General features: G+C 37.0%; 1 protein-coding gene across 12 annotated transcripts in view; it reads left to right on the plus strand.

The window, feature by feature from the left end:
• The window catches only part of HIPK3 (homeodomain interacting protein kinase 3), a 94,573-nt gene that overhangs the window by 53,669 nt on the left and 16,044 nt on the right, over nt 1–24,860 (plus strand). For all 12 annotated transcript variants that reach the window (XM_082748889.1, XM_082748898.1, XM_082748893.1 and 9 more), the window contains exons 3-6: nt 14,432–14,555; nt 22,126–22,245; nt 22,916–23,002; nt 23,529–23,713. In XM_082748889.1, the coding sequence (XP_082605015.1) occupies nt 14,432–14,555; nt 22,126–22,245; nt 22,916–23,002; nt 23,529–23,713 (516 nt within the window). The remainder of the gene's footprint in view (nt 1–14,431; nt 14,556–22,125; nt 22,246–22,915; nt 23,003–23,528; nt 23,714–24,860) is intronic.

The following is a 24,860-nucleotide window of genomic DNA, read 5'->3' on the forward strand; positions in this document are numbered from 1 at the left end:
ACATGGGCATTTTATCATCTCACATCATCACAAGAAGAAGGGTGAGCATGGTACAATAAGATACTGAGAGAGAGAAAGAGACTGTATTGACTTAACTTTTATTATAGTATATTGTTATAATTATTCTATTATTATTAATCTCTTACTGTGTCCAATTTATAAATTAAGCTTTATCATAGGTATGTATGTATAGGCAAAAACAGGTATATATGCAAATATACTGTGTGTGTGTATATGTGTTTGTGTTTAGGGTTTGGTACTGTCCGTGGTTTCAGGCATCCACTGAGGGTATTAGAATATAATCCTCATGGGTAAGGGGGAAGTACTTTATTTGTCTAACTGTTAAAAGATTACTGGCCTTTAAGAGGTGGTATGCTCCAGGGGCACCTAGGTGGCTCAGCTAAATCTTAAAAAAAATAAAGAAAGAAATGGTATGTTCCAAAGTGCCACCAGATTGTATAAGATCTGATGAATCAATGCCTAACCTTCTACTTGCTTATTAAAGTGTAGAAATACAGTTTTATGATTAAATAATATATTTGCAATAGTTCATAAAATAAAGATGATTTATCTATGTGGTGTTGAGTAACTTGGACTCTCACTCAGACTCAGGGTTTGGTTACAAGCCCTACCACCCACAGAGACCTTGAAAAGTTGCTTCTGTACTTGGGGTCCCTCATTTCTAAAATGGGATAATACAATACCTACCTCAGAGGGTTTTATTAGAATTTAATGAGATAATGAGCAGAATACATGTAGCATAGACTGACTCCTGATAAAAGTTCAATAAACATTTTTTGTCATTTTCAGTAATTCTTATGAAGTTATAAAATTGAATCATTAGGGGCTCCCGGGTGGCTCATTTGATTAAATGTCTGCTTTCTGCTTGGCTCATGACCCCAGGATACTGGGATTGAGCCCTGAGTCGGGCTCCCTGCTTAGTGGGGAGCCTGCTTCTCCCTCTCCCTCTGTTGCTCCCCCTGTTTGTGCTCACATGCTCTCTGTCAGATAAATGAATAAAATCTTTTAAAAAATTGAATCATTTATTGCAATTAAATATTTTTTGTTGTCTGATTTAAATACACCTTATAGATTGAGCTTCTATTGGCACTTACTGATGATGCATTATAATTTTAAATATATCTCATAGTTAAATTTAGAAAATCTTGGATTGTGTTTTACTTTTCTCCTAATCACCTGTAGAATAGGAATAACAACATTTATTTTGTTACCTCAGAATAAAATATTTGAACAGGTTATAAAATAAAATGCAATGCAAATATAAGATTTTAATAATATAGTTTGTATATATAGATGTTTACATATTGATTTTTATATCCAGTAGCATGTAACCAAACATATTAAGAACAGACACTCAAACTCAGTTATGTTTTTCTTTTATTTTTTACAGATATTTTTCATATTCCCCTCCCAATTCAGCTCCTTTGCTTCTCTCTCTTGATATATGTTAATAATATTTTCTCTTCCGTATCATGAGGCTTCTTGGTTATCTTGCAACTAGTCTTGGTAGATAAAACATGAAAGATATACTGTCTGTAAATGGAATATGTTTTTGAACCCTGCCTATCTTTCCAAAATACCATCTGTTGATCAGTCATAGATATGCAAATTATTGATGTATCCATCTTTTTGGACATTGGACCCTAAGCCCACTTGGCATATTGGTGATGAATATTAAGTGTTTGCCCTCTCCTATCTTCTACCTCTCAGGTTTCACATTTCAGGTTTTGAAGTTACTATTATTGCTATTCTTTGTACTGGATGCTTTGACCTGGATCATTGTCCTGCGTACTTAAAAGATTAAGTGGCCTTGCAATAAGGATATTTTTAATTGAGATATTTTTAGCCCACGACTTAAGCTACATTTGAATGAGTATCTATTCTAAGAGTGTGTACTATGATTACACTTCAACATGTTATTGAATAGTTTGCTGTTCTAGTCATAAAAGCAGACATTGTGATTATCTAGTATTCTGTAGTGATGTTACTGCCTACAGCAACAAATTTTTTATCATGTTAAGAACATAACTCAAAAAAAAAAATATTTCTAAAAGTGGTTGATTGCCTCTTTGGAAATTTATTTGCCTTTCTCAGAGCACTGAGGTTTTTTTGTTGGTTGTTTTTAAAAAGCACCATACTGCAGGACTTTGAAAAAAGTGCTGCTCTAGCTGGAAATCAACTCACTAGTATATTTTAATAGTCATCCTTCTGTTAAAGTTTCAGTTGTAGAAATGTTCTTTGATAGTTTCATAAATTTTAGTAGCATTATGACTCGGAGGGATCGTTAGAGGTCTTCAGTGTAAGTCCCCTGTTGTGCTTACAAGAACCTCTCTCAGTCTTCCCTACAGACAGGGAGGCTCTGAGATGCACCTCAGTGCTGTCATTCCAGAGCTGGTGTATTCCCACCTCAGAGACTCTCATTAGAAGAGTGTTCCCTGTAATAAAAGGAAACAAGGTTCACTTAACACCGATTATATGGTCTAATTTGGTGGTAACATTAGAAACGTGAAATTCCTATAACGGCCAGGTGACTGACAATTTTTTTTTATATGAGTTTTTTTATTGTATATTATGAAGTGCTTCTTTTAGAAACAAACATTGTGAGGGGCGCCTGCTTGGTTCAGTCGGTTGAGCCTCCACCACTTGATTTCAGTTCAGGTCATGATCAGGGTGTTGAGGTTGGGCCCCACCTTGGGCTCCTGAACTCAGAGCAGGGCTTGCTTGAGATTCTCTTCCTCTCCCTCTGCTCCTTCTCTTGCGCACATGCCCTTTCTCTCAAATAAATAAATAAATAAATAAATAAATAAATAAAATCTTTTTTAAAAAAAGTGTCACGGAGATGTATGCTTTTCCCTCTCCCCTGTGAGGTTGATTCCTCAGAGTTAATTGCCGGTAAAACTTGAGTGTGTATCTTTTCCTAGATTGATTGGGTCTGTACAAACGCACATTTATTTACCGATGCTTGCCTTTTATAACCACTTTAGGTCTTTGCTGTCTTTTGCTAGGTACAGGGCTTTGACATGTAAGAATTTATTGAGTGCGTGATGTTGAATTGGTACTTAACGAGTAGATGGTCAGATCCAGTGTTGAGCTCATTTCCTAATTGTTTCTGTAAAAGGATATTGCAGTCATCTTTGGGAACACAGTATCTGCCAAAGTAAGAGCCTTATTTTAACTAAGATGCATCTAGCAGATGACTGTGTATTTAATGTGAAAGATTATTTATGGTTAAGATGAGTAAATGCTTAAAAATCAGGAAAAGGAGTAAAATGTCATCGAAGTTCTTTTACATAAGTGTATTTATATTTCACATTTCTGGTTAGTCTTAAAATCAAAGGTGATATGTTTAAAGAGAAAAGAAGAACACTTTCAATGATAAGTATAGCATCTGAGTGGGAGAACTTCCAGTAAGCCAAAGTGTGATAGTTCAGTAATCCTTAGGAATTATTTATGTTAAAGTGTAGTAGTTAAAATGTGGATTCTGAAGTCATAAAACATGGCTTTGAATCCCAGCTGTACCTTGTACTAACTCTGTGACCCCTGGGCAAATTACTTATCCTAGTGTTTGTTTATCTATGAAAAGGATTAGCAGGGCTATCAAATGGGTTAATACTTACAAAGCACTTAGAGCATTGTGTTCATAGTGTTCTTTATATAACTGTTTGATGTCATTGGTGTTATTATATATTTGCTAAAGGAATTCTACAGAATGAAAAGTTAGTTTAAAAAATGGCAGCAAGGTCTTTTTTTTTTTAATTGTCCTAAAAAGCTAAAGACCAATTAATGAAAAAAGCATGTAACAGATGTTTTCTCATGTTATGTAACTATTAGAAGACATAGATCAGTAAGTATTTTCCTATTCTTTGGGAAATAAAACTAGAGCATAACTTTAATTGAATTGCTAAAATGACTTTGGTGTTAATTTCCAGTTTTCCTATTTGACTTTTCTGTGTTTCTTTTAGTCATAAGGTTTTATAATTTGAGGGTGTATGGTATTGAGAAAGGCTTTTGGAATCAGGCATTTGAAATCTTTAGTTCTGTCACTTTCTGGGTAACTTGGGGCAGTGTATCAGTTGTCTGTTGCTGTGTGGCAACTCCAGACTTAGTTGCTTCAAAAACAATGATTTATTATTTCTCATGATGCTGTGGGCCGGCTGCACTCAACTGAGGGCTTCTTCTGTTTTACGTAGAACATTTTGTTTACCAGCATTTTTTATCTTAGAGCAGAAGAACAATGCAGAAATCTGTTTTTCAGAACACTTCTTTAAATGAGATAATGCATCAAAAGTTATTTCCATGATGCCTGGCCCATTGTTAGAGCTCAGTAAATGGTGGTTGTTCCCACCCCTCCACCCCCCGCAATAGTCAAAACATTTTAGCTGTCCCTAATGCAGAGTGGCTGGCATGTAAAAGTCTCTTTTAATACCTGTTTGGTTCATGTATTTGATGTAACAAAAATATTCTTAGTTTCAAATTAATGAATGTATGCTAATAGCTCCCTTCAGTGATCAGTTCTTTGAACAAATAATGATCGAGTGCCTACTCTGTGCCAGGCATTTTTCTCAGTGCTGGGAGTATAGCATTGAGAAAATTAAGTAGAGTTCCTATCCTTGGGGCAGTTGGCTGGCTGAATCAGTAGAGCAAGCAACTCTTGTCTCAGGGTCATGGGTTTGAGGCCCACATTGGGTATAGACATTAATTAAAAAAAAAATTTCTGCCCTCATGGAATTTATATTCTAGTGGGGAAAGGAAAATAGACAATAAGAAAACATATATATTAGTTGGTGACAAGTGCTACGGAGAACTTTAAAGCAAGATAAAGGAGGGGAGGTGAGTTTATGTGTTGGCAGGGGCTTATTTTTTTATTTAATGTGGTCAGTGAGGGCCTTTCTAATAAGATGGTCCTTGAGCAGAAACACAAAGTAAGAGTAGAGAGGTTAAGTTGTGCTATTCCCTCTGCTTGGAATATTTGCCTAGATAACCACAGAGGTGTTTTTTTGTTTTTGTGTTGTTCTTGTTTTAAAGATTTTCATTTATTCATTTGACAGAGACACAGTGAGAGAGGGAACACAAGCAGGGGGAGTGGGAGAGGGAGAAGCAGGCTCCCCACTGAGCAGGGAGCCCAACTCGGGGCTTGATTCCAAGGACTCTGGGATCACAACCGGAGCTGAAGGTAGATGCCCAACGACTGAGCCACCTAGGCACCCTGGCACAAAGGTTTTGAGGCAAAAACTGCGGTTAGAAACAGTAAGGAAGCTAGTGTGGGTGGATCAGAGCAAGCAAGTAGGACAGTGATAGGAAATATTAGATGAAGCTAAGACCTGATTTGTGTGTGACCTTGTAGGCCATTGTAAGGAATTGGCTTTACTATCAGATAGGAAGCTGTTGGGGGATTCTGAAGAGAAGAATGATGTGTCCAACTTGTGTTTTAAATGGACCACTTAGGCTGCAAAATTGAGAATAGATGGTAGAGGACAATGGCATAAACAAGAACAATTAGGAAGCTTTTGCAGTTATCCAAATGAGAGGTGATGGTGGCTTGGGTTGGGGTGGTAGCAGTAAAGATGGAGCAAAATGGTCAGATTCTGGATCTATTTTGAGGATGGAGGATCTGGTGATAGATGTGGGAAGTTATCGAAAGAGGAGAGTCAAATTTGATTTGTGCATGTTATGAGCCTGAGAAACTAAGGATAGAGTTGTCATTTCCTGAGATGGAGAAGGAGTGGATTGGGAAAATTAGGAGTTCTTTTTGAACGTGTTTAGTTTGCAATATCTAATAGACACTCAAGAAGGGATGTTGAATAGACAAATAACTAGGTCTGGAGGTAAAGAGAGAGGTCTGGGTTGGAGATACATATTTGAGAGTCTTAAGAATAGACATGCTATTATTTAAAACTCTGTGATTGGATGAGATGACCTAATGGAAGTGAATATAGATAGAGAAGATGGATATCTGAAGACTGAGCCTCCAGAATTTAAATGTTGTGGAAAAGAGATGGAACTAGAAAGAAATCTGAGAGGGGAGTGCTAGTGAGGTAAGGGGGAGAGCATAGAGTGGTGTTGTGGAAGACAGATGCAGACAGTGTTTAAAGCAGGAAAGCATGCATAATCAGCTGTATCAGATGCTGCAAGTCCAGTAAATCGAGGATGTGGCAACGCCGTAGCTGATGTTGACCTTGACAAGAGCTATTTTGGTGGAATGGTGGGGTAATGAAAGCCTGATTAGAGTAAATTCAATACAAGGCAGAATTTGAGGCAGCCTTTCTAAACAGTGTTTTCAAGGCATAAGGGGGAGAAAAGAAAGGGGTGATGTCTGGACAGGGTATAAGCAAGATGGTTCTAGAGAAAGATGGAGGGAGGACTAGGGGGAGAGAGAGAGAGGGAAATTGGTGGAGTGATAATACTTCAGTAAGTAAGCCTGGATGCCTTAGATAGAAGCACTGACAGATGCAAGTGGGCTAGTAGATGTGGTGATGAGAAGGTGGAAGTTTCTTTCAAATTCTGTCTTTTTTTTTTTTTTTTTTTCAGTAAAGTAGGATGCAAGGACCACAGTCCGGAATGAGGTTGGGGAGGAGGTGGTGGCTTGAGAAGAGAGGAGGTGTGAATTCGGACAGTGGGAAGATGAATAAATTAGGGAATGTATATACTGTTTTACTTCTTATGCTCATGCTTTTATAGGTAGAAGATTTGTCCTTTATATAATCTTTGGAAAACATAGGGTTGATAGAACCCCATGTTTTAGAAAATGAAAATACGAAGGCTCAGGTGAATTACTTGCTGTTGGAGGGAGAGCTTGGTGCCTGCTCTTGAGTGTTAAACATATAGCTCTCTTTAATGATTTTCATTGCTTGAAATCAGCGCCCCCTTACCAGACTCCAGAATTTGTCTTCCCAGAGCTTTTGAGCCTAGAGCCGCAGTTTTTTAGTACCAGCATAACATGACATTCTCATGAAACTTACCTGAAGGGAATTGCACCTGTGGACCACGCTCTTGTATGATGGCTCGCCAGTGTATAGGCGGGAGGTTCTTTCAGTGCCTGAGGTGTCTGAAAAGGGGTAGCACAGGATGAACTCTGTCAGAAAGAGCAGCATTGAACAAAGTCGAAAAATCAGTATTTCTTTTAACACTGATACTCTCCATTCCCTTTTGGATTTCTGTTCTGTCAAAGGCATTTTCATCCTGTCTGAGGCAGTGCTTGCTTGCCTTAGGTGTGCGGCCTCTCTGCTACTTCCTTCCACAAACTCTGCAGCATGGTGAGCTGATAGATGGCCTCTCTCCCTTCACTTCATAGTTTTCATAATAGCCAAAAGAAGAGGAAGAAATTCCAAGTCCATCACTTGATGAGTGGCTGAGTAGACCTGGAATATCCCTGCGGGGGGATACTGTGCAGAAGGAAAAGGGGTGACGTGCTGGCACATGCTGCAGTCTGAGAGACGTGCAAGTGAGGGAGCCAGTCACAAAACCCCACTTTCTACCGTTCCATTTGTATGAAGTGTTCAGAACAGGCAGCTCTAATGACACTGAAAGTAGATTTGTGGTGGCCCAGGATGGAGGAGCTTGGGAGGACTGGAGAGTAAATGCTAATGGATATAGGGCTTCCTTTTTTGGGATGATAAAACTGTTCTAAAATTGATTGTGGGCTTGGTTGCACAATTCTGTGACTATACTAAAAAACTTTGAATCATACCATAGTTTAATAAAACTGTTATTTTTAAAAAATGCCTTCTTCATCTTCTACTTCAGAAAAGACTGTTGTCGTTTTAGTATTTTTATCTTTATTGAGTTTACCATTTATTACCTTTTCCAAGTTTGTGGTGCATTTCTCTAGCATTTTTTAAATGTCAAAAGCAGAGAGAATCCTGTATATAAATACTTGGTATAGAGGTATCATCAAGAGAAGCCTGAATGACTGTACCTCTCAGTCTTAGTGATACAATCTGCCAGAACCATCAGCTTCTGGCCCTTAGCTTGGCATTTCAGAAATTATTTGATTAGTGTTCTAGAATTGACCAGACATGGGTGGTTCTGCCAGTAGACTTACCAGGAGCTGAAGTGTTGTTAGCATTATGCTAATTGATTAAGTTTAATGAGAAGTAAAGTTGTTAGGCAGAGTAGATATTCACACTGGCCTGACCATTATAATATCTTTACGTCAAAAAGAAAACTCACTCTCTGTAAGTTTAGGAATATGATCAACGTTTTCTTGGTGTCCATGAAATCGTCATATGAGTTCATAGTTTAATGGCATTTGCAGTGATGATCCAAGGCATCTCTTTTATGGAAATGTAATTGTTAGGCACGCCTGGGTGGCTCAGTTGTTAAGCGACTGCCTTCGACTCAGGTCATGATCCCAGGGTCCTGGGATCCCCAGCTCTGCAGGGAGCTTCTTCACCCTCTCCCACTCCCTCTGCTTGTATTCCCTCTCTCACTGTGTCTCTCTCTGTCAACAAAATAAATAAAATCGTTAAAAAAAAGAATGTTAGGGCACCTGTGTGGCTTAGTTGGTTGAGTATGTGACTCTTGATTTCGGCCCAGGTCTTCTTGATCTTAAGGTTGTGAGATTGAACCCCACATGTGGTTCCCTGCTTAGGAGGGAATCTGCTCGAGATTCTCTCTTTCCCTCTCCGTCTGCTCCCGCCACTAAAAAAAAAGGTAATTATTCCTAGATCTAGACATTCTGAGTTCCTGAAGTGAGATATCCTTTTTCCTGGGTTTCTTCTGCCCGTAATTGAATTTTCAAATTACAAACGTAAATAAAGATAAGGTAAAGCAAATAAAATGTTCCACTAATAGTTATCTTTTTTTCTGAATGACAGTATTTCACTGTGTTCTTATTTAAAGCATTGACTGCCAACATTCTCTTCTACTCTGGCCAAAGTCCCCAGAGATCAGTTTACAGAGTTAAAAAATTTTTTGTTTTCATCTTACCCACTTTAACTCTATATTTTATATTAATGTTTCAAAGTTTCAGAAGAGTAGAAAGGATTTATTCTTAATGAATATTGATAAATTTGATTAAAAGCATATGACAAAAAATAATAATAAGAAGAAGAAACATAGCATTTTAGATATAGATTGCCTTTTTTACCATATGGCCTAATTTTTTTAGTTTGTGGGTTTGACACTTCTAAGTGTGAGTCTTTATAGAGTGGTAAACAAGAGGTTTTGTTAGACTCTCCATTCAGTAGACATGTTTAATGTGTGCCTTGCCTAGTCTCTGAAAGTACAAGTGATGTCTGTTCCCTGTTTTGTCCCTAGCACTGCCACATTATAGGTGCTCAGAAGAAAGTTAGGAAAGATGAAAAAAGAAGTGGAACAATTTCCTTCAGCAGTAGGACAGAAGTTTTTTTTAAAGAATGGTCCACAGATTAGAATCACTGTTACCATCATTTTTACAAAAGGATAGTTAGCCCAGGGGAAGAATTTGAGAGCCAATTAAAATATAACCAGAAAACTAAGCTTGCTTTAAGTTTATTGTGAGACTGGCTGGTAGAGCTCGAGCATCTCTGGCAACTTCATCTAGGTTGTGAATGCTTGACAGTATCGTTTTCCAATCTTTTACATTGATCTGCATAGAAAATGGTAATATCTGTGGTGTGCTAGGGTAGACTGGAGAGAGTTGGGGCACATTTAAATGGGACGTGGTGAGGAAATTTGTTGCCTTTTCTGTATGATATATATGTATTTGAAAATAAAATACAAAAGTTTTGGGGAGGATAGTTGTGGCAGGCACAGAATTGTGTCACTCAGCTGCTCCTTCACAAGGCCCTCTCGTGGGGAGTGCAGTTGACCGAGAGTCTCCAGCTGTTGCACCTTCAGATATGCATCCCGGCCTTTCTAGCCAGTGACCAAACACAGTAGAGGTACTAGAGCTGGACTCCTCTTGCTTGATGGGGAGCTCCTCCAGCAGGTGATTTTTTTCCTTAGGGGTTCTGTCTCCTAAGGGCGCTGTAGTGGGAGGTTCTCTCTCCACCTCTCCCTTTGCTTCTCTTCTTTGCACATGTCAGAACTGCTCGGGATGTGAGGGCTTGAGGGCTGTCTTCACCTGGTCCTGCCTCCTCTCCCTACCTTCCCCAAGATGCTTTTTGCACATCGAATCTGCTTTTTTTAAAAAATTTATTTTATTTTTTCACTGTTCCAAGATTCATTGTTTATGCACCACACTCAGTGCTCCATGCAGTACATGCCCTCCTTAATACTCACCACCAGGCTCAACCAACCCCCCACCTCCCTCCCCTCCAAAATCCTGAGTTTGTTTCTCAGAGTCCACAGTCTCTCATGGTTTGTCTTCCTCTCCGATTTCCTCCAACTCACTTCTTCTCTCCTTCTCCCAAAGTCCTCCATGTTATGCCTTATGCTTTACAAGTAAGTGAAACCATATGATACTTAACTCTCTCTGCTTGACTTATTTCACTCAGCATAATCTCCTCCAGTCCTGTCCATGTTGATACAAAAATTACATATTCATCCTTTTTGATGGAGGCATAATATTCCATTGTATATATGGACCATATCTTCTTTGTCCATTTGTCTGTTGAAGGGCATCTTGGCCCTCTCCACAGTTTGGCAACTGTGGCCATTGCTGCTATAAACATTTTTTTCCCACTACATCTGTATCTTTAGGGTAAATACCCAGTAGTGTAATTGTAGGGTCAGAGAGTAGCTCTATTTTTCATTTCTTAAGGAATCTCCACACTGTTTTCCAAAGTGGCTGCACCAACTTGCATTCCCACCAACATTGTAAGAGGGTTATCCTTTCACAATACCCTCTCCAACACTTGTTTACTGTCTTAATTTTGTCCATTCCAACTGGTGTAAGGTGGTATCTCAGAAGAATGAAACTTGACCATTCTCTTACACCATACACAAAGATAAACTCAAAATGGATAAAAGACCTCAGTGTGAGGCAGGAATCCATCAGAATCCTAGAGGAGAACACAGGCAGCAACCTCTTTGACATTGGCCACAGCAACTTTCAAGACATGGCTCCAAAGGCAAAGGAAACCCAAAAGCGAAAATGAACTTTTGGGACTTCATCAAGATCAAAAGCTTCTGCACAGCAAAGGAAACAGTCAACAAAACAAAGAGGCAAGTCACAGAATGGGAGAAGATATTCACAAATGACACTACAGACAAAGGGCTGATATCCAAGATATATAAAGAACTCCTCAAACTCTACACTCAAAAAGCAGATAATCACGTCAAAAAATAGGCAGAAGACACGAACAGACAACTCTCCAAAGAGGACATACAAGTGGCCAACAGACACATGAAAAATGTTCATCATCATTAGCCATCAGGGATCGCAGCATTTAAAGGAATGAAAGGAATGTGCATGTGAATGGTATTGAATCTGCTTTTTAAAGACCCTAGCTGATGCAGTAAAATACACAATGAATTTGTGTAAAACTTGCAGTTAAAATTCTTTCATATTTTAGAATGAGAAATTTGAGTTTGCTTCCTTGAGTATAACTTTTGTATCTCCAGTTTTATGCTTGAAGTGGCTTTATGTAGTTCCTGGTCAAGATTTTGAAAAGATGTCTCCACATTCTTGTCACCATCATTAAGTGGCAGCAAATGGCAGAAGGAATTCATTGTTCTTTGTCTATTTGACAGAACTCCTTTCTCATTGTTAATCAGGTATCAAATAATTCCAGTCTCTTTAAATTGTCTAGCCTAGGCACTATCATTCTGTTACTTTTCTTTCATTGCCAAATATGACATTGAAGTTTCCAGTAGTCCATTTCAAACCTCATAACTTTTCATAGTGAGTATTTCAAAATTATCATAGAACTCTTACACGGCTATAGATCTCTTAGTGTTAATGATTCTTCAGAATTCAAATTAGTACATGATTAAATATCACTAGGGAATCCCTTTTTACTTCATATTTTTGAAACTTTTTGCTTTGAATCTTTTTTAGTATGGTTAATACATACTGTTTATTAACTCTTGTGGCCATTTCTCTTTCTTTCTGCCTAGACTTATGTTCCTCAAGGCTTAGTTCCAATCTGTATTTCAAAAACTCTGATGCTTTCCTTTGTGTGACCCAACCTCTATAGGAATGATTTATTTGAGAAATGTTTACTGAGTGCATATTCTCTGCTAGCTTCTATGTATACCATAGTGAACAAAAAAGGAAAAGATGGTCTCTGTCTTCTTTTGTACACTTTTATGAATATGTAAGAATGATAACTCAGTGTAAGTTGTTTTTTCTTCTCTTTCTATGCAATTTAGCAGTTAGTTCTATCAATATAATTCACATGTATACATCTATACTAACACCAAGTGTTTTGTCAAAAGAATAGAACTATGTTTTAAGATCTTTTATGCTCCAAAGCACACATTTGATTTTAACAAATGCTTGTGGATTAAAAGGCTGTTGAACTTTAAGTATTAATTATGGCAGAGATGTCCAGGGGAGGACTCACTGGACAGAACCTAAATCAGTAGTAACAACAACAAAACAAAAAAAACCCCACCTTATTTATTATCCCTTGAACTTACTCTGATCAGAAGAGCTATAGGGAGAAGATGGAGCAGTTTTCCTATTCATCTAACCACTTGAGCCTAGGGCTTTGGTTTTCAACTTTGGCCATGTATTGGAACCACCCTGGGAGCTTTACAAAAATAAATTCCCAAGTCTCTCGCCCAGAGTTTCTGATTTAATTGGTATGGAGTGTGGCCAGGACCAAGTGATTATAATGTGCAGCCAAGATTGAGAACCACTGCTTTTGGAGATAATGACAGTCAGCAGTCTCAGTTAAATTAGTAGAAAGAAGCCTTATTTTGTCTAACCGTATACAATATGTATACTGAGAGAGCCTGGGAACAGTGCCATCCCGGTACTGATGAGGACCCATAGCTTGTTGAGGGAGTTGTAACTGGTCAAGTTGGGAAAATCAGAGTATCAAAGTAGATAATTACAGTAATGGATTATAACTCATTGACTAAAATAGGATTCTATTCATTTATACTCACATAGGCAAATAAATGAAGAAATTAAAAATTTGATAAGGAATGGCTTACACATATATTCTCAAATTGAAATCCTACAAAATATTTAATTACAGAGGGAAAAGAAAGAACTTAGTAGTGGAAATACCTAGCCAAAAAAAAAAAAAAAAAAAAATCTAGCAGATACCATGTTAAATAATCAAAGTGAACATTGTCAGTACTGCAATAAATCAAAATTGAATGCCACCTGACCACATCATGAGAAGAAAGCATCTGTCATACTCCTGGTCATACTCCTCCCAAAAGATTTATAACCTGGACCTAATTATGAGGAAACAGCAGGCAAACCCACACTGAGAGACATTCTACAAAGAACTGGCCTGTAAAAGCTTGTGCCAAGGTCATAGAAATCAAGGAAAGACTTGAGGAACTTACTCTAAAAGATATGACAAGTGAATGTGATGCATGGTTTTGAATTGGACCCTTTTGCTGTGAAGGACATTCATTATTAGTATAATTGGCCAAACTTGGGAGTCTGAGGCTTAGATGGTAGAGATGTATCGGTGTTCATTTCCTGATTTTGATGATTGTATTGTGGTTATATGGGGGAATATTCTTTTTGTAGGAAATACAAAGTGTATAGTTACTTGGCAAATTACTCTCCAGTGGTTCATGAAAAAAACCCATTCATTGTATTGATCTTATAACTTCTCTTAAATTTGAGATTGTTTAGGGTATCTATGATTTTATGACTCACTTCGGAATTACATAGCTGTATGTGAGGCCTCTCAGAATCTTAATTTTCTCATGGAAGGTTATATGAAGTAGCACAATTTATCTGGGCATGATATTTTTCATGGAATATATTTCCCAAGTAATTGGAGCTCTTCAAATGCTAAAAAACTTTCTGGCTATTTTGATGCCTTGTATTTTTTCTGCCCTTTAAAGCAGAATGCATTGCACTTGGTCTTGTATCTCTTGATGACTAACAGTCCTGTTTTTGTGAATATTTTTTTTTTCTGAAGTAATACCCAGGTCTACATCCACTTTTAGCCTTAGGGCTTGTTTTGTTTGCTCTTATCAATGTCTGGTTTTCAGTTCTGTTGATGTCAACGGTGCGTGTATTTTATAGTTTGCCAGTTCTCTTTCTAGGGTATTATTTCTAATCTGTTATAGTCTCAAAAACAAGATCTGTGCTTTTTCCTTTTTGTAATATGTTAATAAAATTCTCTGTTAAGGTTAAGTATAGAGATTTTATCCTAGTAATGGTCGTACTCATTGTACCCTTGTAAGCTTAATTCAATATTATGTCTAGGCTTCAAGGAATTCTGAAAAGTGAAGAGTTACTATAAATAGAAGATGACTACTCTGTCATTTTACTAGCTTTTCTTAGAATGCCAATGAAATAAGATAATTTTAAAGGAAAAATCACTTTTTTTTTTTTAAATTTCAGAGCTCCAGAGATTATTTTGGGGTTGCCGTTTTGTGAAGCCATAGACATGTGGTCATTGGGATGTGTGATTGCAGAGTTATTCCTTGGATGGCCACTCTACCCAGGAGCCTTGGAGTATGACCAGGTAACAAAACTGTCGTTCTCGATAGAATGTAAAGAATTGGTAGAATGTAAAGAAAAATAGTAGACTAATAGGAATGCATTTCCCCAGGTATATAATACTCTGAAAACCTTTTTGAAATAAAATGACAAGGAGCGCTTGCCTGGGTGGCTCAGTTGTTAAGCATCTGCCTTGGGCTCAGGTTGTGATTCTAGGGTCCTGGGATCGAGCCCTACGTTGGGTTCCCTGCTCAGTGGGGACCTACTTCTCCCTCTGCTTGCAGCTACCCCTGCTTGTGTGTTTTCTTGCTCTGTCAAAAAAAAAAAAAAAAAAATCTTTCAAATAAATTGACAAAACCTGAGACCTTAGGGAATTTAAATTCAAGATCTCAAAACTGTACTTGGTTTTTAAAAAACTTTTTTTTTTTTTTTAAATAATGACTGAAGTAAAGTTTCATAAACAAAATTCAATCCACGGGCCCCCAAAGTTGCAAAAACACTTTTTTGTATCATTTTTGTGTATAGACATTTGAAGGGCTGGACTGTGTCCATTTAAATAATAAAATTATGCTTGGGTGACAAACTTTGATAATGGATAAAATATTAGCCACTCCCAAGGAATAAAAGGCTTTGTAACTATTGGTCTTAAATCAACAACCATTATTGGGCTTAAGTACTTGAGTCACCTGAAACCTCTTCAGTATTTTAAGGTGTTTTTGAATGACACTAGAAATAATCTAGTTTAACATTATTTAGATGATTCTCAGTAGAATCCAGCAAATTACTTCATTAAACTCTTTTTCTTTTCTTTCTTTTTTTAAAGTTTTTATTTATCTGAGAGACAGAGAGCATGAGCAGGGGGACAAGCAGACTCCCCACTGAGCAGGGAGCTGGGTGCTCAGGATCATGACCTGAGCTGAATGAAGTCAAACGCTTAATGGACTGAGCCACCGAGACGCCCCCACCGAGACGCTTTTCATGACAGTTTTCAGTTATGTTCATTAATTAGCCTCTCTAAGCTATTAGACAGTGAATGTTGTTTGCTATTTTCCTGTGTTTTTGTTTTGTTTTAGTACCGAGGTTCTTTTCTGTAGTAATTATGAACTTAATCAGTATTATTTGAAAAGGTTTCATAGCATCTTCCTCATTAGATATATACTCATATTTTAGTGGAAAACATTTGTCAAAATGAACAAAATGCTTATATCAGTTTTGTGTTTCTAGTAGATATTTTTATTTAAGTGGTGTACTATTTAACTTTTAATAAAAGTAGAAAAATAGAATATTTTAATGCAAACATGATGTAATTGTAGGAATAAAATGTGCCGTATTTCTGAATTTCAGGACTTAACTTTCTATATCAAAAAGGGTATGAGGGGCTGCCTGGGTGGCTCAGTTGGTGAAGCAGCCTACTCTTGGTTTCAGCTCAGGCTATGATCTCAGGGTCCTGGGATTGAGCCCTGTGTTGGGTTCTGTGCTCAGTGTGGAGTCTGCCCCTCGCCCCTACCTCCTCATCTTTCTCTCTCTGTGTCTCAGATAAATAAATCTTAAAAAAAAACAAAAAAAGGCATGAGAGGTTACGGATTTGGTGATTTACATGTTGCTGAGGTGAACCTAAAAGTCATTTAATACTATTAGATTAGATGTTATCATTAATTTTAATCCCTTATTTTCTTACAGTCACTTTCTACCCATAAGCCTCCTCTTTTATGCTAGGCTTCCTATAGTCTTTACCTTTCATCTTCCATGTTCAGTGTATCTCTTAGAAGGTAGTTTCTGTAATATTTTCCATACATCCTGGTTTCCTTTGGCTTTTTACCAACCTAACTTTGATGCAGTTGCTAGATGGGTGCTAGCTTTGAAAGAATTGGTGGTCTAGTTGGGAGAGTCCCAATAGTCCCTTAGTTGCTGAAGGACTGAAGTTACAGTCAAATGCTAGAAGTGTACTTCTGGTTTTGTGGACTACAAGTTATGACACATATGGTATTCTGGAGCTGGACACCATCTAGTGGCAACTTCAGATTGATTTGCTGCTGTATGTTGAATAGGGACATCTACAGATCTTGTCTTGGACACCTGACATTAGTTCTGAAAAGGACCCTACAGATTATCTATTTACTACTCCTTCCTGTTTTATAGAAGGGATAACTGAGGCCCAGAAAAATGAAATGACTTGTCAAAAGTCACAATGGTAATTTAAGGCAAAGCCCTGATTAAAGCTTTTTCTAATTCTATAATAGACTTTTTGTTGTAAACTGGGAACAGGTGTTAATCTGACCCAGATTAACAGTATTTTTAGAATGTATATTACTTTACTTCCAAAAGAATATGATAATTAAAAAATTTATTAGCATATGGCATCAATAGTTAAGTAATTATTAGTTTGGTATTTTAAAAGTTATTTTGCAAAATATATGAATGGAAATGAATAGGAGTGATGATGTAAGCATTCTTGTTTTGGTTTCAGTCTTAGACTTTATATACTCGTTTCCAAATATGTGTGCTGTATAGGTTTTGATAAATGTCTATTTTCAAGATAAGGGAACTCCCTCTATTCCTAATTTCCTGATTGTTTTTTTCCTAAATTGGCTTTTGACTTTCAGATGCCTTTATGCATCTATTAAAATGATAATTTAAGTGTTTTTTGGTTGTTTTTTACTTCAGTTTATTTATTAATGTGGTTGGATTTCATAGATTTTTGCCAGCTTCCTAGATTATGATTATCTAATTAGAATGTATAGAGGCCATCAATAAGGTATGCCTTTATCTGTTATCTGTTCCCTGTTCTAGTCATCTGCTGCCCTGATATACTTGGACACCTAATTGGGATGCTGTTGCTATTTTATTTTTAAACTTACTCTTTTTTTTCTTACAGTGGCAGTATAGTGGGTAATGGTAATATTATTAATTAATACTTACTGAGCTCTTTTATATGTCAGAAACTGTTTCTGCACTTTCATTAATTCATTTAATGCTCCCAACAACCTTATACTGCTAGAGGTACATACTACTATTGCCTCTGTTTTACAGATGAGGAAACCAAGCTGTGGGGAAGTTAAATAACTTGCCCCAAGAATCCAGCACAGGCAATATGAATCCAGAATCTATGCTGTTAGCAGTGGACCACCTCTCCACTACCTTATGGATAATGATACTTTCAAGGCAATATGGGGGAGAGTTAAAAGGGCCCAACCAAAAGCCCTGCTGTGGTCTATGCTCAGATCCTGGCATGAGCCCTCTTTCAGACTCCACTTTCACCCTACTACTGGGTTTCTGCTGTCACTGGAAGAGGGTGTTCATGGTCTTTATGTTAGTTTCTCAAATTCATCAACCTCTACCCATATTCTGTCTGCAGACTGAGTTCTAGGGATGGAGCCAGGAGCTTAGTTTATCAGTTTGTCCTGTGATAACATTTTGTACAAATCTTTATCTCTCAATATATGTTGTACAAGATAGTCTTTTTTTTTGGTTTTGCTTTTATTAATAACATTGCTTTTAACAACAGAAATAATCTTATTACAGATATATCAGCATTATTTATAAAGGAGAAGCTTGGCCAATTAATTTGGGAAATTCAGTTCAACACAAACATGACAGTTCTATATTTTATACATGTACTAATAACTTTAAAATAATATAAATCTAAAATCAACAGAACCAAAAGAAAAATAGATAAACCCACAATCATAATTAGAAATTTTAGCACATTTCTTTCAGTAATTGATGGAGCAAAAATAGAAAAATGATTAGAGGATTTGGGCCCGTGATTAACTAAGTTGATTTAATGACACAGACGTAGAGTACTACATTCAGTACTACATGCAAAACCGCAGAATGCACACTTTTTAAGTGCACATGGAACATTCATAAAAACAAAGACTTTCAATGAAATACGTTGTAACTTACTCCTTTACTCTTGTTGGTATGTCTTATATCTAACCTTCATTTAACCTAATGCAATAACAGGTTTCTTTTTTCCAAAGGAGGTGAAAAAGAATTTATGGTAGTCTCATAATTACTATATACTTAAGCATCACATTTGAGTCACCAGGAAAAAAATGCAGATTATTTTAATTCTTCATTATGGGGTTTGTATTCTGGCTCTTTAATCATCTTTATCATCTGTTTCTTAAAGCTTCTCCAAGGCAATTTCTTCTTTAAATTTTGGATTCTACAAGTAGGCCCTGACCTTGCTGAAAATTTTGTATGTGTCATATTTTCTCATCCATGCATTTCATTTCCATTCTTACACAAACGAGTGGTATGTGTGTTTAGAGAAGGCTGCCCTGCAAATTGGTACTGTGCTGGAATCCCTTCCTGTCATAATTGTGGGTGTGCACTGTTGTTAGTATTCTGTGTATTGGATTGAACTTCTGTTTACCAGGGAAACATCAAAAACATTCCAGGGAATTAAATAATATTTTTATGGGTTAATGGACGGTGTTGACTTCATAAATGGTGATCTTGCAAAATGTTTGCTGGAGTTTATATAGAATCTCATCAAGAACAGCTAAAAGTCTGAATTCATACTCCAGTTATTTTACTTGATAATTTCAAGTCATACCCTATGTAAGAAAAATAAAATGGACTATTTCAGCTCCTGAGTGTTAGGAGGAGGTGGGAATCTTTAAAGTTCTTTTTGTCAGGCTACTTGGTTATGTAGAGACCTTCTGAGTAAGCTGGCTCAAGTAAGAGTTCCTGTACTTAAGTCTAGACTGTCACAAAAATCCAAGAATGGAGTTATATATAATATGACAGCATCTTGTGAAGTCTGGAGTTGGATGTGCTTTTGGTTTCAAAGGAACACTTAATGGAATTAATAGACATCAGTAGAACTTCACTTTCGTGGGGATCCTAAGTGTGATTTAGCCGCTCTTCAGGTGCTTTTATCTGCTCTGGTTCTAACTTGCTGAGTTTCTACGCACTCTGGACTTTGGTTAGGTTAGCATGGCCACCGAACTCCAGCTCCATTTTATAACCCTATAGCTTATCCCTCGGTAGTGATTGCTGTTTGTTAATTCACATTCCTGACATTATAACTCTAATTTGCTTATTAGCTTATTTCTAGTCAAGTTCACAGTATGGATTTATGAATTAATTGCTTTTGAGTCAGGCTTTCACCCTTTATTCACTGGGGATGGAGGAGGGTGAGTCCCTTCATGTATTAGAGGGTACAGATAGAATAGTTTTCTCTCTCTCTCATTCTTCCTTTCTTCCTTTCTTTTTTGTCAGAGTGAGAGAGAGAGCACAAGCAGGGGAGCAGTAGGCAGAGGGAGAGGGGGAAGTAGGCTCCCTGCTGAGCAAGGACCCCCCCCATCCCCCGCCCCCACAATGTGGGACTTGATCCCAGAACCCTGGTATCAGGACCTGAGCAGACCCATAAAACGACCGAGCCACCCAGGTGTCCCTTGAACAGTTTTTCTTTAGAAGAGAGGACAGGCGTTATGACCAAAAATAAATTGACAAGATCAGTTGCCATTTGTTTTGTTTTTAGTGCTCTCTCAGATTCATAGGTACATTAATTGTCTGATTCCCCGTGTTCTTTAGTACTTTGTTTTCTTCTTCATAATAGCACTTCCTAGCTTAATTGCATATTATGTGCTTAAATATTTATTCTACTGAATTATATGCTTTTGCAGATTGTCACCATGTTTTATTCATCTGTGTATCTTTAGCATCTGACATAATAAATGCTCTGTGTATGTTTGTTGAATGGTTGAACACCTTTCCTACCATCGGAGAGACTCTGATGTAGCATTTAGGTACTGGACCCTTGGTACTTCTCACTTCCTGTTTTTGTAAAACAAGGAACTCAGCCACTTAGAAAATGCGGAGTGAGGGAAGACACCACACTTTAATGAAATGAAACTGATTTGTAAGGCGGCAATTTTAGTTACCATTTCATATAAAATTGGGAATGCAAATATGTATAAACATCTCTCTTGTCAGGAGACTTAACAGTCTATTAGGGAAAACAGACGTAAAAAAGAATTGTAATTTAGTGTTCAGTGCATTAAGATGGTTATGTTTTAGGTTTGATGGAAACACAGAGGAAAGGGATTACCTCTGTTTGAGATGGTTAGTCATAGCTTTATAGAGAAGTTCTTGATCTGGCTCTTGAAGAAGGAATGGTAAAGCTTGTCGTAGGATTTGGTGAAGTTGAGTGGGCAGGCGCACAAGGATGCTAAGGAGTTAGCAGTTTAGGAAGGAGAAACCAGCCCATGAAAAGCTTAGCGTGGTGCTAGATGGGGCTGCTCCTTTACAGGACCATGTAAAGAGTGGGGAAGAGATAAAGCCAGAAGGCATGTATGCGGGGATTGGAGGTTTGGATTTGATCCTGTAGGTGGTAAAGTGATTTTACACTAGGGAGTAACAAGATTTGCATTTTACCAGAATGGCCGTTAGCAGTGTGAATAATGAATTGGGGTAACTGGATGACATTAGGGAGGCAGATAAACTACTTTAGGAGGCTTGTGAAATTGTATAATGCAGAATTGAAGAAGACCTAAAAGAGGGTTGGAGAGAGGGGACAGTTATGAAAAAGACTAATGAGGTAAGATTGTTAGGGTTTGGGATATTGTGGGGAGAGAGAGATGAGGGAGAGGATATGTGTCTGGTACAAATTTCAGGTTTCTGGTTTGGGAGGTTGGTGTTGGTGTCTGTTGCTGGGAAATGCATGAGGATTAGCAGATTTCAGGGAAAATTCAGTTTAGGATATGTTCCCTTTGAGGTGCCTCAGGTCCAGCCAGGTGGAGAGTTTCAGTAAGCAGTTGGCTTACAGCTCCAGGGCTAGAGATAAATATTTAAATATGGATTTAGGGATAAAACTATGGGCACTTGGGGCTTATAGAGGGAAAGAGGACAGATACAACTTCTTACCTTACTGATGAAGCCCTCTGCCTGCTAATTCAGTTTTACCTCTTGTCATTTTTCACTGAGTGAACCTTTGTGCTTCCAGGATCCAAGTGTGTGGGTATTTTCTCCTGATTTTGCATATTTATTCATATTACGACCTTAGCATAAATCATAGTCAGGTCCCCCGCTCCCCTTCCAGGGCTAAAGAACTCTTAACTTGTAGTTTTAGACTCAACTTGAGCATCACCTCTTCTGGAGCTTTATGTGATTACAATTATTTTAGGTGCCCCTTTTCTGTCTTTCCATAAGCACGTATTTATTATGGTACTTACAAACCTGTATTACAATTGTTTACTTGTATGCTCCACACTAGAATTTCTTTTTTCTTTTTTTTTTTTAAAGATTTTATTTATTTGTCAGAGACAGAGGGAGAGAGAGCGAGCGAGCACAGGCAGACAGAGAGGCAGGCAGAGGCAGAGGGAGAAGCAGGCTCTCTGCTGAGCAAGGAGCCCGATGTGGGACTCGATCCCAGGACTCTGGGATCATGACCTGAGCCGAAGGCAGCTGCTTAACCAACTGAGCCACCCAGGCGTCCCCACACTAGAATTTCTTGAGGGCATAGACTACACCATTTAATTCTTGACTTAACTCTAGCTTAGTGTCTGATAGAGAATAGGTGTTCAGTTAATATCTATTACATGTAAAGAATAAATTCTTAGGTTTTATAAACTCTTTTCCAGATCCGATATATTTCTCAGACTCAAGGTTTACCGGGAGAACAGTTGTTAAATGTGGGCACGAAATCCACAAGATTTTTTTGCAGAGAAACAGATCTTTCTCATTCTGGTTGGAGATTAAAGGTAATTCATTTTAAAAAATTTTAGAAAAACATTTTTTCTAAGATGCCTCATGTGGATAATATCCCTCATGCTTATTTTTCTTTTATTGTATTTCTAATTCTGAATTTTCATTTTTGACCCCTCCCCACTTTTTAATGGGGGGGGGGGAGAAAAAGCCTTCCCGGAATAATGTAGCTCATTCTCTAACCTGGCAACAAAATCATTAACTCATCTTAAATGGTTTTTTAAATTTTATGTGTGTAATTACTTTTATGTTGTGTGTTTCATCTTCTCTACCCAGTTTCCATTATTAAGCTTTATAAGGACCAAATTTCACCATTTACTCCATAACCCAAGTACTTAATTTATTCCTAGCTCTTTGGGAGATTAGTAAAACCTCAGTTATATATATATATATATATATATATGAAAAAGTAACTGGTTAGAAAGTTAATCACTATATATTATGTATGTATATATATATATATATATGTTTTTTTTTTTAACCTGAACCAAGCTCTTCTCATTTTTTGGGGTACTTTTTAAAAAGTATGTTTTTGGTAGTTACTCTTTTGAAATTCCTTGCCTAAGACTATTCAGTGTATTAGACTAAATGTGCTAGAACTAAAAAATAAAGAATTTACAAATGATGGGTAATATATTATTTTTCCTCTTTGACATGTCCAATAAGACACTAGAAGAGCATGAGGCAGAGACAGGAATGAAGTCTAAAGAAGCCAGAAAGTACATATTCAACAGCCTGGATGATATAGTGCATGTGAGTACCATAGCCATGTTTGTTAGTCTTCTCTGCCTACGGTGATGGACTTGAACTCCAAGGATGCCACCACACGTTAATCATCATCTAAAGGACTGCAGAGTGCTTGCTGGATTTAAGGGTTTCAAACAAAATTGATTCTAATGTTTCAGCCTCTTGGGAACTAAATTGTATTTATCTTTATCAAATATTTAATTTATACCATCCTGTGCTTTAGTAAAAGGTATTTTTTCAAGAGGGAAAATTCTAGCTGTACCATTTCTCTTTCTTCTATTTTGTTAGAAGTGGAAATTCGCTAAAAAAATTTTTCCCTTGCTTTGAATGCTGTTTGGTACCTTGAAACATTTTGCAGATTTGTTAAAACTCAAGTACTCATTTTTGTTTTGAAATAATTGTAGTTCTCTGTTCTTTCCTGTGTTGTGGTATATTTTTTTAAACTGTGAGTCTTTAACATATACTGCCTTCTGTGGCTTGTCTATTTATTTATTTATTTATTGGCTGATGACTTGACATTTTGATCTTATAGGTGAACACAGTGATGGATTTGGAAGGAAGTGATCTTTTGGCTGAGAAAGCTGATAGAAGAGAATTTGTTAGTCTGTTGAAGAAAATGTTGCTGATTGATGCAGATTTAAGAATTACTCCAGCTGAGACTTTGAACCATCCTTTTGTTAATATGAAACATCTTCTAGATTTCCCTCATAGCAACCAGTATGTCACTTTAAAATCTTTTAAAATGATCTGGAGAAATAACTAAGTCTGTAGAAAATTAGTGTGTTAGAGGATGATTCAATATATTTATTAAATGAAAGTAAATGGAGTCAAAAGAGGTTAAGCTAACTTGGCTAAATTCACATGGACTGGTAAGTGGCAGCTAGTACTAGAACATAAATCTGAGCTGCATTCCAGTGTTCTTTTTCCAAAATATCATACTGAAATGACTGAAGGTCTTTGTTTTTATGTGACATTCTTACCTTAATAACCAGGTATGTGTATATAATAAAAGGAAGTGTTAACAGTTTTCACCCCCTTACACGTCCTGCAAACTCAGTCTTTATTTTCCTTTCACACCATTTGCTTTCCCTGCCCACACCTTCTCCTTTGTGTTGTGGAAGGAAGGGGGGGTTTTTATTGGAGATATATACTCAAGTTAAGAAGGTCTTATCAGAGTTACCTTAGACAAATTTTTTTTTCTAATTTTTAATTTTTTATTAACATATGTATTATTAGCCCCAGGGGTACAGGTCTGTGAATTGCCAGGTTTACCCACTTCGCAGCACTCATCATAGCACATACCGTCCCCAATGACTACAACCCAAACCTTAAACAAATCTTACGAATTCTTTGAACCCCACGCCTTTTAATATTTTATAAAATATTTTTAATATATTTATATAACTTAATATTAATTAATGACTGATGTTAGTATTTTTAGATGACTGAATAAAGAAGGTATAGGGACAAACTAGTATTCATTATTATGGATAACCCTTAAAATTGGTATTTTTATAAAGCCCAACTACTTTCCCCATCCCTGTCCCCAAAAAGTTAAAAATACCTAATGATTTCCATATATAAGACTTTGAAAATAACATGATAACCATATACTTTGTACCAGTAGTTTAGGAATGTAGAGCTCTAGAAATTTAGGAAAAATAATTTTGGGCAGGGGTCATAAAACTAGATTGTGCTAGTCAAAAAATGCTTACTATTGCTTTGATGTCTTAGAAAATACTGCAGATATAAGGTATACTTCCACTTGCTTTAAAATTCAATCTTGTGTAGGTTTTTCTGGTAGAAATTTCTGGTAGAAATTTTTTTCCTTTGGAAACTTTAAATTTTAAACTAGTCTAAACAT

This window comes from Mustela nivalis (assembly GCF_964662115.1).
Source record: "Mustela nivalis genome assembly, chromosome: 9".
NCBI lineage: Eukaryota > Metazoa > Chordata > Mammalia > Carnivora > Mustelidae > Mustela > Mustela nivalis.